Here is an 18523-nt window from a genome sequence, read left to right as displayed (position 1 = left end):
TAAAAACACAGGAGAAGTACTCTCTTCATCTCATATGCATCACCTAGAAGAGAAGCTTTTCCTGTCATTAATCAAACTGCAATTGCTAACTAGTTTAAGAGAAAATGCTGGCAGTAATTCCTCCTTTTGATTTATTTTTATGAAGTGTTTGGGCATTTCTGCCCTCAAAGGGCAAGACAGTTTATCAAATACACAAAGAACCGATTTCCCTCCATTATATACATTATATACAATTGAGTGTTCAGTTCCTTCATTCTGCTTTCCTTGTAAATGGGACTCATCATTGTCCGATGTGGCTGAAGAATGCCTTCAATAAAACACCCGTCCAGCTCCTCGGCAGTCACGCAGCCTCAGCACCAGCCACTGGAAACTTCACATGTAAAACAGAACTAACTTCTGCTTTTAGTCTATCCTACTTGAACAGTTTCATGACTAGCTTACAGCTAATTTTAAAAAAATGCAGGGTTTTTTTAAAGTCCATTTTTTCTCTTGTCTGTCCATTTTTATGGACAACGTCACACCGTAGCAAGTCTCTCTTTTGAGCTCTTAGTCTCTGACGGCTGGATTTTTGTGGTGTCTTGTCGAGGTAATCCATAGAGGTAAATAGAAACACACACCAGGAGGGCACCCAGGGAGAAGGTAACAGCTGAAAGGAGACAAAAATAGTTAACTTAAACACCTCCATGTAAGATGAAATCTTCAGAAGACTAAGCTAAGTTAGATCATATCTGAATGACAGTATTAAAATTACTCAAAACTAAACAGGACCACAAGCTGGTAATAATTCACAGAATCTAGAATCATTCTCTGTCACTGAGATCTCTTCAGTGTTTACAATCCCCACATCATTTCAGTTAGTCATATATCAGCAAGAATGCAGTGATGGTCAGAAAAGCAAGTGTGAGACATCTCCTGTAGTTCCACATGCCACCTGGCAGGCTTGCTTTACAATAAGCTTAATGATAAAGACACAGTGGATGGGATAAAGTAACCTGTGATAAGACATTTTGTTTGCCTTTCCACTTCTAGACAGGGTTGAGAAACACTATTAATGAGGCTTTCACAGAAAGATCACCAGTCCAGGTTTGATTTGTGTCAACTATCAAGAAAATTTTCTGCCCAGGTGAGTTTTTAAAACTAGTGTTTTTCATCAGTTGCTTTAAGGTGCTCTTTTTTCAGCCAAACACTGATGATTTTCTCTGTTTGCAAACTTCCCTTAAGTTTCATCTCACTAATGTCACATTGGGAAGCTAGTTTTTCCACCATCACACCATACCGTCTTCGGATTATGGTAGGAAAGTAGAAGAAAAAAAAATCCTCAAAACCAAACAGTGAAGGACTGAGCAGGAACTACTGGATTAGGCATAAGAGACAGAACTGATCAGGGAGAGAATCCTTTGTAGTTGCAGGACAGCCCAAAGCAAGCTGCAGTTCCCTCTCAAAAATATTCACCACATCAGTCATGCCCCCACCTGCTGTTTGACTCGCTCTCAGGTGGTGTTGGCTACAGCAAAGGAAGGCAAAAGTTAAGTTTTACCCGCTACTGTGTTGCAGAAATAGCTGAGGAATTCATTTGGCACTGGCTGGGATAAAACCAACAAGAAATGGTAACTTATCAACAGCGGTCTCGGGTAAACGGCAATAACACACACTAAACTGCATCAGAAAGTGATTAATGAATAAAGCCGTATAAACTCAGGCTGTTTAAATCGGAAAGAACCTTTCCCTTTGAGGTCATAGGATGCCTCTGAAAGAACAAACCGTGAACGCCTGCGAAAGCACAGGATCATCAGGCACCTTCTGTAAGACAACACAGATTATGCATTGGCTTATAGGCATCCTGGAAAAGACTTGAGTTAAAACCAGAAAAATTCAGAGGAGGTGCAAATATATGAACTGCACAGGGCCTGCTAGCCAGGAAGGGAACATGCATGTATGGTCAAATCGAATGGCAAAAAGGCACGCACTTAGCTGGAGGCCGAAGAGGATGACTGATGCTGCAGTAGAAAGAACAATGGCTGCTGCTGCAGAAAAGCCTTTCATGATGTTGTCTGTGTACTTCACAACCACTGAAGTGTAGAGGCCACCTACGCTGGCGAGAACTGGAAAGCAGGTAACATGTTTCTGTTAGTAAAGGTGCAGTAAGTTACTCTTGAAGTGATGCATTTTACTCTATTAGTGTACTCCTTGTTTGGGCTACATCCTCCTAATTGGTGATTTAACGCAACATTCAGCAAAATGGGATGTCTTGTGTAGCATCTAGTAGATTAGATAAGACTCATTTAAAGATGATCTATTCACTACTCAGTTATTTAGGCTGCTGTTTCAGCACGATTTTAAATTGGGCAAGTGAATAATTTCCAAGAAAATTACACTTTTAAATAAAATCCCTCAAAGCACAGTAAAAAAAATTAAAAAAACCAATCCACACAATACTTACAGATGACAAACCAGACGTAGTATGTATAGCCATAGAAAAACCCTTTCTCAAGAACTTGGGCTCCATCTGACATGTACACACCAAATAAAGTCACCACAATCCCAGATAAGTACATCTGAATATTCCTCACCCACAAGGAAGTATCTGAACTCTTTAAGACCTTCTCAAAATAAACTCCTAAAAACAAAGAAAGAAACAAAAGGTTTCAGTAAGATGAAGTGTCATCCTTAATGAGTCACGGTTCACGGTGTTTTAGAGCCAGACAAGACTACTGCAATCATCTTGTCCTACATACTGTTAAATGTCACAGAAGTTCCCAATGCCAGGGACCCAACACCACATCCTGCTAATGTGTGTCTTCCAGGACAGGATCATTTTAATGGGTACATAACATCAAAAATAGGTTCTGGTTCTCTTTACAGTTGTAACAATGAACCTCATCGACACCTGAAATACTCCTCGTTTCCAGTTGGTTTGCCTGGCTTCTGTCCAGCAGAGTTTCTTCTGTACCACTCTACACCAGATGAAAAACACATTTCACCTTGGCACCTGGTATTTTATCCCCAAGACAGTATTTATGTATTTTAGCATGATGTAGGACTTTTCCACGCCCTCTTCCACTGAGACACTTAGCAGTAAAAAATTAAAAACAGGGGTGGGACTGTATTACCTCAGTACTAAGACTGAAAATTCCTCGGAAGCCTTGTGCTCACAGAGTACTTGGCAGAGTGGCGACATTCTGAAACCACAGCTTCAGGGGATTACACAAGCAAACCAAAACCAATGCCTTGTGCTAATTGAAACTTCAGATTGGTTTTGAGGAAATGGAATTCATTTTCATCTAGAGCTCTCAGTCGCAGTGCCACACTGATGAGCATTACTTTTAGGCTCTGTCATTACTGAAATTCCCCAAATACTTTTTCATTATTCTACTCAGGTGGTGTATGTCAGACTAAAAGGCCGACATTTGACAAGCCCATCACTACCTGCCTTTTTAACCATTGCTCCCACACGAGGACTCCGCTAATATCCGGAATTGCCTCCACATTTCAAAGTGTTTGCAGGACTCAGATATTCTCAGCCACTTCCGTGACCTTCTGGTGTGAGCCCTACTGACTAGAAGTTTATTGCTGATTGATGTCACCCAAGATCCTTCACATTATATGAGAAAAGTATATGGAACTGACAAAGATGGGCACAGAGAAAAGACCTGTGGGTTAGAAGCCCTGGGCACACTCCTGAAATCCCTCAGTTAGCTTCAAGGAAGGTCTTGCTACTCTTTTATTAATGAAAAATGCAATTTATAATTTAATACAATATAGTCAATATTTATGGTGAAAAAACAGATTTCTATTTCAGGGATTCAAATAATTAAAAAAACAAGGAAATATGATATTATCTTATATGAATATGTATTTTTGAAGTCTAAACAACAATATCAACAAAAAAATAGTATTGTTAATGACTGCAGTGCTTAAAAGAACCCACTGTAAACTATCTTGAGATTTCTGCCTGCTGAGAAGACCCACAGAGCACAACCAGATGTAATCAATGTACTGGAAATTTGGCTTGAGTATGAACCGTACTTGTAAATTTTATAAACTAAGAAAAGAGTAAGCAAACCAATGAAACTATGCTTTCAGATTTCTGAAAATGCATAAAAATCACTAGGCAAGACGAAGGAAGGAGTGGGTGCTGTTTAGAAGAAATTACTCTTCAGTACTGTTTCAATTCACAAAGGATCTGCCATTACAGATTTGTCCAATGCTTTTATAAGCATTGTTGGGCCCCCGGATACTTGGAAATTATCATAGGATCAGCAGTTTGAGGAAAAAACTTCTTTTCCACCTCTAAGGGACAAAAACACCTAACTTTTTTGACTTTGCTGGAATAATATAAAACCCTTCACATGGTCAGTCCGGGAACTGAAGGTTAAATGCCAAAATAACTTCTTCATGTGGGCGTGGGAAGGAAGAGGAGGCAAGGAGTTCAAATAGGGATTATGCGTTCGACATGTAAAGTCCCAAGGGCACAAGGAGCTTCACAGATGAAATACTCTGTCCTCCCTGCTGCCTCAAAGCTACAGCTGTCAGGGAGGAAACACCCAAGCTGCAATCCTTCTGCAGAAGCAAGCCATATGTGTCTAAATGCTCTAGAACTGCCTGCATCAGCCCTTTCAATGGTCTGAATTTGCAGACCTTCAGAAGCACACAGTCTGCCCACGTTATCAGAGAAAGCTAGAGAGCTTTAGGAGACCCTGAAGGCTTCACTGTGATTCCTATATTTTGTCCCGTGGCTTGGGAGCATCTATTGAAATGAGTAAATTTACAACCTTCCAGGAAAAGTTGATTGAACTCTACAGAGTCTTACTATTTCTGCTTCAAAGTGCCCATTCCACTGAAAAGACACTAAACAAGAACAACACCCTCTACTCTACCTTTCCTCCGCAGCCAACCAGAATGTTTTCCTTGAGTAGCAAGCATCTATGCACAGCACAACATTATTCTTGTAGGCAGGATTGTATGGTACTCAAGGTGGGTGATAGTACCTTGTTTTCCTACAGAGGGAGGGGGAAGAATCCAGTTTACAGCCAGGGAAATACGACCCTGTGAGCCAAATTTCAAGTAGTAATTTCAAAGTAGTAATTTGCATTTCCTTATTTCTCAGCACCAGCTCACTTTGACCTCAGGTTCTGGTCTCCTTCTGCAGAAGCCAGAGAAAAACTACTCTGAGGGGAAACACTGGTTGTAGAACAAAAACCAAACAAAGCCAAATAAACCCAAAATTCCTTCATGTCGTTTATCTAGGCTTCCCACTGCTCATTGTCCTCTCTGCCTTACTCATGCTCCCCCTCCATCTCAGTTAGATTTACCACCTACAGGACTACGGCAATGTGTATTTCAGGGCTGAGCTAGCACAAGAACTGAGTGAGGAGCTCAGTTCTCCTTATTAAAAAAACGCATTTAATGGGATCACCATAAGGGAGCTATTCACTGTAAAGCCACCTTTATAAAACTGATCTACATTAATTAATTGTACTGAATGAGTCATTATGGATGTTCCCTACAGTATTATTCTAAGCATTTGAAAGACACTTCCATTTGCAAACCAGCCTTCAAAGTTGCATCACGTAAAACCAATAGTACGTGTTCCTAGTCTTTTGCTTGGCAACTGGAGTAATCATGTCACAAATCTGCCATAATTACTGCAAGCAGAAGGTAATTATGGGCAGAGGGGATAAAGTCCTTTTTTATCGTCTGCTCAACGAAGACAGTTAACTAATTAGAACATTCTGTTTCAAACATCATGAGTTCTCCAATCCTTTTGCTGTGACCTGCGTATGGAAATAATACTATACCTGCAAATCCTGAACACAATACAGCAACAGCAATCGCTCCAAACCCTAGCCATGGATTCTGTTCCACCTGCAACATCAACCGGTATTTTAAAAAGGATGCAACACTTCAGTAATTTACAGTAATCAATTCCCGAACTACTTTGTTAAGTACAGCAAAATTATTAGCACTTCATTACAGTATAAAAATGTACTTGCTTAGCTAAAGCTGCCCTTCAGCTTAGCTTGGTGTAGCTGTGTGGTGTTTCGCTTTCCGTGTGTGCTCCTACCAAACCCTGCAGTGTTCAGGCACCGTCTGTTTGGCTATGGCCAGTCTTCTCAGCTGCACGACCTGCCTTTCCCACTAATGACACTAACCAGCAGCTAAGACCTAAGAAACAGAAGATGCCTGTTTCTTTCTAGAACGGGATTAGGTCAGCGCCAGCGAAGGGTGTGTTTAAATGACATTCCCACACGCGCAAGGCATTGCAGCTTCCCGCCTAATTCCACCGAGTGCTTTGATTTCAAGTTCTCTGCTCCAACAATTACAACGATACCAGGGCCAACTGCTGGAAGCACTGTATTACTCAGATACTCCTATGATGATGCATCAGACTGATTATGATGACTGTGGTAATTCTTACTAATTGTAGCAATTGGCTGCCTTTCCAACAAGTGAGACTGGAGCAATACTGCAAGCCTGCCTGAACTGGTGTACAATAAATGTGAAAGCAAACGATCAAACTAACGGTTATGTTGTAGGTGATGTGTCTGGAAATAGGAAACGGATATCGCTGTGCGGAATGTAAGAGACCTTACCTTAATCCCAGCTGCTGTGAAGTGAAACACAAAGTATAAGGCAGTTTTTTCTTCATCGTGACGTGGCAAAATGTAAACTCTTACCTGTACTTTCGTAGCCTGAGCAGGCTTCCACTGAACAAGGGTAACACCACCGCACAGCGTGAAGACAGAGAACCACTGCAACTTACTAAGGGTACGGTTTAGCATTAGGACTGTACATAGAGCTGTACAAGGGATCTTCAACTGGTATGTCACCTAAAGAAGATGGGAATATAGTGTAGAGGATGTGGTTTTATGAACTACTCTGTAACCTGAATTAAACTACAGAAAGACAGATAAAATTTTATATTCATTGATTTCCTACAGATCCTTGGGTTTTTGTACCATCACCAATTACAACAAATTGAACTTGAAGTGACTCTGGCAGCGAGTGGGTTAACTCAGAAAACCAGAGCTCTGCAACGGAGCGTACGCTCTGAAAATAACAAAGCATCATCTGGCTTTTAACACTGAGGCTAGAGAGAGTACTGTGTGCTAGGCAGACACCTAGCACGTACGCCTCATGGAACAGTAAAGAGAAATCTATTTACAGATCGGCTACTGACAAAAACGTGTATTACCTGGTAGACTGCCGCATCCAAGTTGCTAAGAGCCACAAATGCCATATTGTTTTGGAGAGCATACACCAAAGATGGAACACTTAATTTTAGCAATTCTGTAGGACTTCCAAATACATTTTCTTTTAAAGATGTTATTAACCTTGCCAGACTTCCAGTCTCTCTGCAAAATAAAATATTAATGTAACTGGTAATTTGAAAACAGAAATCAAATCAATGACTCCTTTGGGAAGGCTGAAAATTTCTTCTCAACAATCAGTTGTACCTTCTGCTCACTGAAGAAAAATTAACTGGGAAAAAGCAGTGAGGTCATCACAAGTTGAAACCCCTGAAGGTGAAGAAGACATTCTGGAATCAAGAGGTTAGATGCATTAATGTGTAACAGATTAAACAACAACCACGAATACTGTGTAAGTCACTAAGTATACAGGCACTGGGACAGAAGGCTGTTGTCATTGTCCCCACCCTTTTTTTTTTGCTATTAATATTTGTGTGTGATGTCAAATGCCCATGATTTTCCAGATCCCCTTTAAGCTGGGCCTCACAGTACAACCAAAAAAGATTGTAGCCTTGCACACTACTGAGCCGGAAACACCTCTCATTCCTCAGCCAGCCCTGGGTTCCTCTTCTCACTTGTGCTGCGGGAGATGCCGGACCGGCACCAGCACACAGGTAAAGAGGTCCGGCGGGGCGTATGGCGGCTCCGTGCCGCTTCGCAGCTTCACACATCTCCTGCAGGTAATGACCACGTGCGCAAGAGCAGGCAGTGGCGAAGAACGCATTGTTTCTCACTCCTGTCCCCTTCTGCAGCTTGCTCCTCAGCTTATTAAAGCTGACCTCTGCATTGCTAGCTCTCCCTTATCGTTTGTACATTAATCTGACATTTCTCACTTACTCGTCGCTGCTACTCGAGTCCTCCAGTTCCCCTCCCAGCTCTCCCCAAGTCCCATGTTCCTCCTTCCCATTCTGCTCTCGCTTGGCCACTGACAAATACCAACATCCAAAACCACTCCCATCCCCCAGGCCTCTCAACTTGCAACCTGTATTGCTCTTGAATTTAACACTCTTTTTGCTTCCATTACACAGGCATTACACAAATGGCTCACATCCTCCTCAGCGCTCCAGGAGCCCAGTTCCCTACATTTCACCCATGTCCCAACTTCTTCCTTTTCCACAGATGTACATCACCTTCCTGCCCCAAACTCTTACTAGCAATTACCAAAATTAGAAATCTCTCTATGCCCCAGGCTCCTCATTAACCACCTTGTTCTTGCATATTTTCCATTCCTGATCAACCCCTGACTCTGTGCTCCAGGTTCTTAAACTTTTCTTCTCCAAAGATTTATGGACTCTAACCTCTCACGATCCTTCCATCCAAGCTACTCTCCTCCCTGCCTGGCACCAAGCACATACCTCTTTTTCTCCTTTTTTTTTTCTGTAGTGAGAGCAGTCCTTACACAGGCGGCTGCAAGGGATTCTTTTTGTCATTTTCCCATAACAGAGAGCACACACAAAAAACCAGTGTCAAGGGCAATGCAGTTACCAAACAGAGGTGAGTATGGTTTCCCCCACTCTTGTTGTATAAGCAAGGTCACATGCAAAGCTCTCTCCTAACTTAAGGGGATACTTTGCTTGGGACAGACTTTGTGGCAGTGCGCATGTCACATAGGTGTCTTTTGCAAGACACATCTGGCCACAAGGGACAACCATTGACATGAAAATCTATAGACAAGCAGAATTTAAAGCCAAATTTGCAATACACGGAAGGGGAAGAGTTCGTGCTACAGCTCACCACGGTTAATTGCCCTCAATACAGAACTGCATAAAACATTATGAGGCATTGACATTATAGGCAAAACTGTTGATTTACTTGTTCCTCGACGTATTTATTACATTGGGAGATAAGATGTACAAGAAAACCTAGAGTTCCTGGTTACACCCAGGTACAGCTGGACTAAAGCACTTCTATCTCAAAGGTCTAACTGCAAATAAAATATAATTAGCACAGATACAGTTCTATTCTGTGAGAATAAGAAGTCAAACAATACCACACAGTAATGGCTTCTTCTGTTTGTCGATACTAAGATGGGCTGTCGAACAAGTAAATAATATTTAAAGTATACCTGCCTCTGTTCCAGACCATGCTCAGTGAATCAACTGATCACACGTTTAAAAGGCAAATCACAGCAGTAATAGTAGTTTCTGTCTACTTTGACTTCTAGCATGGAATTTCAGCAATGAAGGGTAACAGATGTCCAGGAAGCACCACTTTCACTTCAGTTTTTGAGAACAAGAAGATGAAATATCTAATAGTCCATCTTTGCAGTGGGTGTGCTTTCTGAAGCACGCACTTATCAAGAATGTCTAACTGTAAGATGAATTCAGGACAAAGATCATGTGGAGACAGATCTAAATCTACACAAAGAAGAACTGAAAACAAGCCTTTGTGTACAGCTGATAATGCAAAATAAGGTGCACAAAGATGTACACTGTAAAATCAAATAAGAAAACAAAAAATTGTCTAGCTTTAATTCAGCGTTCTTGATCTAGATTCGACTTAAAAATCATATTCTGTTTTCTTCAGAGGTCTGAATAGGTGAGAGGTACTAATAACAATCAGTTCTGCAACAGAAACATGCATTTTTTAGAAAAGCTGAAGTTAAAACTAGAGTTTGCAAATCAGATCTACTTTTCTTCATCCACTACTAAGTAATTATGTACCATCTAAGAATGTAGGCAGTGTAATTACCAGATGGTGAATTGGACATTAAATAAATATGAGAACTAGGGAGTATGGTTGAGTAAACCATTAACACAGTTTAAACTATCCTAAACTTCTCTTTTGAAAGACAATCTTTTGGCATTCATCCATTCAATGTGTCTTCCAGGAGAAACCTTAAAAGTAAACACTGCAAAGGCATAGCGTAAGAACGTGTAAGAAAACAAATTTCACAGCTGGAACAATGTGAGAGTCATACTCCAGTATCCTCTATATTGCAGTAACCAATGCTGGCTGTTTCAAAAATAAAGAGGTACCCACCCAAATGTATCCCGCTGTACAGAAAAAACAGATTGTATTCTACCTTCTAAGTGGTTATTCAACTACAAAGGCACCGTGCCTTGGGTGAGACAAATTGGTTAGGACTTTAAAACTGGAGGAAGCTGTAAAGGAGACATTGAAGGAAACTATGCTGGAATTTATGTTTGGCATATTCCTAACTGATCTGAAATGGGAGATTACTAGGAAATTGGCAAACTTTGCAGATTACACTCAATTATATGTGATATCCAAAAGGAAACTTGCAATAGTTTCCAAAGAGTCTCTCACTATGCCGATCAGAATTCACCAGGTCTTTTGTCAACTCAGAAACAGCTCAGTTATCTGGACAGCAAGGGCACGCATCTGGACCCAGCAGCAAGGGAGATGTCCTACCAAAAAGAGGTGAGGACGGCCTGGTGAATAGCGGCCGCTGGTGCCCACCCCTCTCTCAACTACGGAGGAAAAAACCCACTAGCTGAGCAGATTGGAATAGATATTATAACTGAACCTTCAAACAGCTCAGTGAATCAGATTCATCCCATTTCAATCAGCAAATAAAGCTCAGCTGTAGATAAATGAGAAAGATTCACAGGAAATGACAACCCCAAAATAGAGTAACCATCTCCAAACAAGTTACGGGCATTTGGGAAAAAGATGCGAGTAGCTCTGTGCCAGCGCCAGCTCAAGGCTCAGCTGTCTTCAGAGAAACGAGCAGAACGTGACGGATCCTTAGGAGAGGAATCAAGACCAAGACAGAAAGCACCTTCACCCCTCTGCCTAATGCCACAGCATGTTCACATCCTGAATGCTGCATGCAGCTCAGGATCCTGTTTCAAAAGGGATGTAACAATACTGAAAATGCTGTGGAGGTGGGTACTGGGATGATCACAGAAAAATTAGACTAGGACTCCCAGCTCAGAAAATAGATGAGTGATGGAAACACCATACAGATCTGTAGAGACAGGAAAATAAAAACAAAGGAGGAAAAATTATTCATTATGTCTGTCAACACAAGAAGACAGAATTCGGTGAAACTGATAAAGTGTTTATTAAAAAGTACTTTTTCCATACACTGTGTAATTATATTGCAGAAGTAATTTCCCAGGTACAGCAGGAACTAACGGTTCAAAAAGAAACTGGGCAATCTCAGAGAGGAGAGGATCGTTAGGGGCCACAGCCACAGTGTGCACACAGCCTCCAGGCTGGGAAATCCATACGCTTCTGCCACCAGCTAAAGAAAGTTCAGTCCATGCTTGCCCTATGGCCTATGCTTCTGAAGCATCCCCTGCTCATGACTGTCAAAGGGAGGACAATGGGCTCCATGGATTTTTGACTGTGCGGGGCTGTTCTAAAAACGTAATAGACTTCTGAGTTAAAAGTAATTGCCATTTTAATTATTTCAAGCAAGAAGACCATTCATACTTTTAATGAACACAGTATTACCAACCCTGAACAAAAGGCAGATTGCTCACCCTGCCGAACGAGGCCTCTCTGGCATAGTACAAACAGCCTGGGTCCCAGGTGCACAAGAACGGATTTGAGAAACGATACACACAGCTGAGGCCACCCACAGGTCCCTCTCTATTGAGAAACGTGGGCTGCTGCAGGCTCCAGGAAGCAGGCTGGATCAGGATCCACACTGGCCACAACACTGTGAGAACCACAGCGCAATCACTCGTCTGCAGAGATGCTTCTGCCAATATTTTGTGCTGGCAGAGCGAGAAGCCCCGGCTGCACAAAAAGAGAAATAGAAATCTGCCACCGGCCACATCTGCCTTTTGTAACACGTTACATTTAATGAAAGGTTAAACAAAAGGTAGTTTGCCACAGCTGCCTTACCAAATTCAAATATTGTCTCATTTCTAAAGCAAGTAAAATGCCATTTTGATGTTAAGTAGAAAAGATCTGATAAAAATCTGAAGTACACCATGTGACTTCATGATCCTCTAGCACAAAACAGCCAGCCTTCTGATGTACCAAAAGCCACAAAGAGAGAGGCAGAGACCCTAAAAGAACAAATTCTACCAAACCAGCAAGAACTGGGCTTTGGAAAAGTCTAAAATATAAAGATTCTTCCAAGGACGTAGCACAGCGAAACCGAGAGGAAAGACAGCAGATTGATGGCCTCCCTACTTCAGATGCTCACGTGTGGACTAACGTTCTAGTTCCTAGCATTAGTCCGGGATTACAGAAACTCTAGTATTTTCTGACCACACAGCCTTTCAGCTTTGATTCCCCACGTTAACAGACAGCAAAATGTCTGCCTGTAGCACTGTCTGGGAAAATTTATGAGTAGGAACATTACAATTTTATATAACTCAGCAGCCCACGGCTCACAGTCCAGCTTTTATCTACACCAATACTTTAAAGACCCAAAACATGGCAGATAATCCATGCTGACATTTTCAACCTATTCCAAAGCATACAGAAATGGAAAATATGCAGAAAGGACACACCTGAACACTGTGGTGTTTACAAAGCAGTTTCAGTTGAGGAGGACTCACAAGCTCTAACCCGCTTTAAAAGGATTCTTCCAGCAGCATGACTATCCAGCCATGTTCTCAAATGTAGCTCTACTTCGGTATCTGAGAATCTGAGGTTAGAAGCTGGGATTTGTTTTCAAAACACTGATTAGCATTCCCATTACTTACTTAGCCAAGATGCCCACACTCAAGAACAATTTGATAACTTCAGTGATGCACACAGCTGTTGTTGAGAAGTACAGTTCTGTCTCTACTGTCCTTGTGTACCGCAACGCGACCGTATATGTTGCAGCAACCAGGGTCATCACTGTGAGGCAGTACAACTTGAACAGTAAGCTGACATTTTCTGGAAAAAAAAAAACAGAAGACCAACAAAAAAACCAAAGATGATGACACAGCATGCCCTTCATTTTAATTGAAGAACCAAAACAGGGTGCTCTCCAGCTGGAGGACTGTACCAAACACTACATGCATGGGAGCATGCAATAATTAAAATGTTGTGAAACACTTCCTATAAAAAGTCCAAGTTAGATTTTAAAGTCTCTTCTCAAAGAAGACTGTACAGAAACACCACGTGTTTGAAAATAAGATGTCCTCTTGCCCTCATCCTTTGCTCTAGAAAAACTAATCACAGACTAGTATTTATCTAATAGTAATCGAAAAGTCTGTGCTTTCCTGCTCTTTAGCTGGCAGCAAGGGCTTGCCCTGAAATGGCAGCTGATCCTCTCCACCACACAATATACTAAAGTCTGACACAAAGAGCATTGGCAGACTAGTAAAAGCAAAGAGAGGGGAAAAGTTCGGTATGGCCCTAGCAAACTTTAATAAATAAGGCAGCATTTTCTTCAGACTTATTGTCCACCTAAGTTAGTAAGAGAGGGGAGTTTTGCTCAGAACAACGATGGAACTTCACACAAATGGCTTTCCTGAAAAATTATTCACTGTAGAAAACACTAAGGTTATGACTATTCAAGTACATTAAACCATACACGACTATGTATCGTCTGTGTTATCCCCTCTATCTTCCCCACTGCTATACTCCTAAAACAGCAGCAACCACGGAATCACAGAATAGTTCGGGTTGGAAGGGACCTTTAAAGGCCATCTGGTCCAACCCCCCTGCAACGAGCAGGTTGCTCAGAGCCCCGTCCAACCTGACCTGGGATGTTGCCAGGGATGGGGCATCTACCACCTCTCTAGGCAACTCATGCGAGTGCTTCACCACCCTCAGTGTGAAAAACTTCTTCCTTTTATCTAGTCGAAATCTGCCCTCTTTTAGTTTAAAACCATCACCCCTTGTCCTGTTGCTATGGGCCCTGCTGAAAAGTCTGTCCCCATCTTTCTTATGAGCCCCCTTTAAGTACTGGAAGGCTGCAATAAGGTCTCTGCTGGAATTCTTGTAACAGTTGTGCCCTGGACCAACTACTGTCCTGCCCAGCTTGGGCATTAGCCCGTTCCAGGTCTACCGCAGACAGTTTTTCGTACAGCCGCCCTCCTCCCAGGCCCGAGAGTTTCATTGTGTGGATGTGGCCAGACCATGCCAGTTTGCTCCCATGTCAGAGAATGGCTAAGACTGCATCGCACCAGTGAAGAGAACAGTGCATGACTCCAAACAGGACTTTTCTCTGCATGAAGGCATGACCTACAACATGAGACATCAGTGAACGTGAGGTGTCTACAAATCCACTTTTCAAACTGGTAAATTATTCTTTGTTACGTATGGCATTTGACGAGGGGATGTCAGTCATTCAGCAGCATCTTTCGGGCCATTATCTGTTGTGTCCTGAATATCCTACAGAAACGTACTTTAATTGGTATAAGTTTATGTTCCTCTACCGATTAGGGAATGAGCTAACAGATAAGCTCCGGGCAGATTTGCCATAACTTGGTTCATTTAATACGGGAATGAATTGCTGAAGCCAGCGCAAGCGATGTTTTGGTTCATTTTTCTCTTGAGCAGTGATGTCTTCTATTGCATAACATTTCTGCAAGGTACAGTTAATACCTCCAGCTGCTGCAATCATTTAAATTAGCTACTTCCTTGTAGATAAAAATCTTACCCACGTCAGTAACCACTTTTAAAAGGTAGAGCCAATTAGTTTTTGGACTAACAATGCTTAAAAGAGACTGACAAGCTGTAATCCATTTTTAAATAAAGTCTGGATTGCGGGGGGGGGGGGGGGCGGGGGGGCGGGGCAGGGGGAATCCAAGGGCATAACAACCAGGAAATAAAATTAACTCAGTCCAGTTTTACAAAAATATATTTCCTTAATATCATTTCTGTCAGCAGTAAAATATCATTAACAATGTTTTTACAGATTGAGATTTTAAGCCTGTGCACTACCGAACTAAAACTAAATTTACTGCTTGCCTATATTAACTACTCTTAAAAAAAACCCCAACAAGTAAATAAATACCCCAATTTGGCAGCAGTTTGCAAACTTGGGTAAACCAAACGCAGCAGGACATGACAACGAATCAAGTAACTACGCTAGAGAGCCCCGGTGTTACGTTAAAAGCTCTCTGTCGCTACTTCTCAGCCTGACCATTTCTCCAGCCTGCGCCCATGTCTGCGCCGGTGCCCGCACGGAGGGCAGAAGTACAGACGTGGCTGGGGCGCGCATCGCTCCTGCTGATAAACCGGAGCTTACAGCCGCTTAAGCGGGGGGGCGGGCAGGCGGAAAGTAGCTGTTTCTTCCGCAGAGTTTCTCTCGCTGGCTTCAGTAAATGCCGCTCGAATGACACGATTTCCAGCAAACGGGACCAGACAGGCCAGAAGCCTCGGGACACAAACGGGGGCCTCCCACAGCCCCCCAGCTCGCCTCACGGCTCTGCCGGGGCGCTTTTAAACGGCAGCCCAAGGCCCAGCCCGGCGCCCGGAGGGGATCCCAGCGCCCTGCCCGGCACCTCCCGCGGCCGCCCCTTCCCGGCCCCGCCGAGCCCGCTGCCGGGAGCCCCGCGCAAGGCGGGCGGAGGGGCAGCCATCGCCTTCCCGAAGGTTTTCAAGCCCACCACGGCTTGCCCGAGAGCTCCGCCGTCGTGGCACCCACTCCCACAGGAACCCGGGGACCGGTGCTGTTTTTAGGGACGCCCGCCCGGTGGGCGCTGAGGAGCGGAGAGGGGAAAGAGGGGTGTGTGCGCCCGTGGGCACGGATGACCTGGGCCTCACGGCCGGGGGCAAAGCCCCAAAAGCGCTGCGCCACGTTCAAACGCTCCCAGAGCGGGAACCGGCGAGGGAGGCGCCAGCGCTCCGGCGGCGGCTGCCCCTAAGGACGGCGTCGCCCACCGCGGCGCGGCGAGCCCCAGCCCGGGGACGCCCGCCGCCCCACACGGCCGGAGTGGCGGCCCCGGGCCAAGGCCGGTTACGGGCGGCGGGAAGGAGGGGCGGGAGAGGACAGCCCCTCCCCGGCGCGGCCCCGCGCCCCCCCCACAGCCCCCTCCCTCCGCGCCCGCGGTGGTGGCGCCCGGCGCCGCAGCCCCCCACGGGGAGGACAGTTCCATTTCATCTGGAGGGGGAGGCGCGAGGAGTCACCGAGCGCGCGGGTCGCGCTTCGTCTTGTGGGGGCGGGGACTGCCCCTTTCTCCGGCCGTACCTCCCCCCGGGCGCCGCGGCGCCCCTCTGCCTAAGACGCGCCGCCGCCCTCACCTTTCGGAGCCGACATCGTGCCCGCAGAAGGCGCCAAGACCGCCGGGCCGGAGCCGCCCGCCGTGCCCCGCCGCTCCTCCCATTACACCATAGAGAGCGGCGCGGCGGCCTAGAGCGCCCCGCCTACCTCGTTTCACCATAGAGTCGGCGGTCCGTCTCGCCTAACCATCCTCCCCCCGCCTGGGGGGAAGATGGCGGTGGGGCAGGCCGCCCCCTGGCGGGATTGGGAGGCGCCGGTCCCGTCGGAGCTCCTAACGCTCGGCGTTCACCGGTTTTAACCCGTAAAGTCAGTCAAGGGTGGGGGGCGGAGGGTGTGCTGTTGGGAAGGCGCTGGGGTGCGAAGCCATCTCCTGCTGCCCGTGCACCTGCCAGGCGCTTCCCCAGACAGCAGCGCCCAACCTGGAAGGTGGCCCCGAACCGGCTGGAAATGCAAAGGGTGCCGGCGCGCTGCAAGGAGCTTCCTTTCCAACAACCCTAAGGCCCGGCAGCTGCAAGTGTTGGGCTTCGTCAGCGAACCCCTGGCTGCGAGGCGTTCATGGCGTGGCCTCACCAACTGTGAGCACGCTCGCCCCTGCTCCGGCGAAAGGGAAAGACCAGACTTGAACAAAGCAAAACTCAAGTCCAACTGGGCGTCCACTGAGCACTGTCTCCCCTCGCACGTGAATGAAGCCATTTTGAAAAGTAACCTCTCCTTTTTTAATTTTTTCCTTTTGAACCCCTGAACTATGTCATTGGTAGCAAACACCCGGGAATCTCACATGTGTATTTCTCGTGGCCAGGAGCAAGCTGTTGGGTACCGACGTGCATCTGCCGTGCCAAAACCTGAGACGCAGATCACCGTTGTATTCCCCAGTATTTTGCAACACTGCAGCACCTTCCCCAAATGAAAAAGAAAAGAGTAAGTGGGATAGAAGGGATGGTCACTCATCAGTTTTCTTTTAAATGAATGTTTTTATGTATTCTTAAAATACTACTTTGTTGGTTCAGGGTAAGAACTTTTAACATAAAAGGTTCAAAGCAAATTATTATAAAAATACATGGAGATGACAGCAACAAAAAGTATTCCATTAAGCAGCAGCAGGGTGTTGTCACTGAATAAAAAAAAGCTGCAGCTGGTAACAGCATTCACGTTTTTATTAATAAATCTAAAAATTGGTGCCAGCTCATCGTTGAAAAACATGGAGGAGCAGCACATCTGGCTGCTATGGATTAGTTGTTTACCAAAGAGAGAAATCAGCTGGTAGAAACGATTTTAACTTCTTTCTGTGCTCCTCTCCTGGTCCTTTTTTGTGTTGTGCCTTGTGGATTTGTCCCTGTTGTGTAACTGTAAAAAGTGAAGCCTTGGAGGCAGCTAAACAAAAAGAGAATGCTGCCCTGCACAATGGCACAGAAAAATCACTCCAGCACTTTGAATCTTTGAGCCTTTATTATCACAAGCTTGCCCTACAATAACCCAGGAAACCACGCTGCACCTGACCAAAAAAGAGAATGAGAAACCTTAGCACACCTTGTGCGATCACACCTGCACATCTGGACATTTCGCAGATAGCAACTTGTGGAGCTCGTTCTTGTTGTGAAAGTATCTCTGTTTTAAAGTGCTCCCTACTTCCACTTGAGAAGCTGTTTCATTTTAAAGCTGAAATGATTCAGGTTTTCATAAACAGAAATAATAGCTGTAGTTGTGTTGATCAGACCTAGCACATATTTCCCTGCCACAATGAAATGAAGATAAAAACCTTCTCCTGTTGTGCTTTAGTTTTTCAAACATGAGTCAAACAGCTTTTGAAAAGGTGCTCCAAAGTCAAGTTCCTCTGGCTTCCTATGTGCTCAGCCAGCACCCTGTTTAGCCAAGGAATACAGAAGGTACTAGAGACCTAAAAGGCTTGAGCCAGAGCCATCCAAGAGCGATTCCCTCCTCTCAACCTCCAGGCCTTGGCCCACCCTCGTAATGCCTGTTACCCTGCAAAGACACTTGGGATAATGACAGCGCAAACGGGCAGGCCCAGGGACAGATTTCATTCTGCTGGTTTTACCTTCTTGACGATTCTACTCGAAGGGTGGAGCTGGGACATTTGGGTGACTCTCTTGGGATCAGGTTTTTTTCATGCCAATGGGAATTATGCCTCCGTAAGAGCTGCAGCATTGGCCCCATATCTCATAAA

The 18523-nt window shown here is 44.6% G+C and overlaps 1 protein-coding gene across 1 annotated transcript; it reads right to left on the bottom strand.

Moving 5' to 3' along the window:
• Positions 1 to 515: 515 nt before the first annotated feature.
• On the bottom strand, positions 516 to 16444 carry SLC35A1 (solute carrier family 35 member A1; the record flags this gene model as incomplete). Its single annotated transcript, XM_081997347.1, is given in 9 exon segments — positions 516 to 646; positions 1968 to 2102; positions 2441 to 2617; positions 5799 to 5865; positions 6678 to 6830; positions 7196 to 7355; positions 12884 to 13061; positions 16362 to 16422; positions 16424 to 16444. Coding segments are annotated over 9 exon segments (1083 nt in total).
• Between the last annotated feature and the right edge of the window lie 2079 nt (positions 16445 to 18523).

The sequence above is a fragment of the Phaethon aethereus genome (assembly GCF_964289735.1).
Source record: "Phaethon aethereus genome assembly, chromosome: 3".
In the NCBI taxonomy this organism is placed as follows: domain Eukaryota; kingdom Metazoa; phylum Chordata; class Aves; order Phaethontiformes; family Phaethontidae; genus Phaethon; species Phaethon aethereus.
Note: the sequence above shows the minus strand (reverse complement) of the source record. Positions and strands in the feature narration are given on the sequence as shown.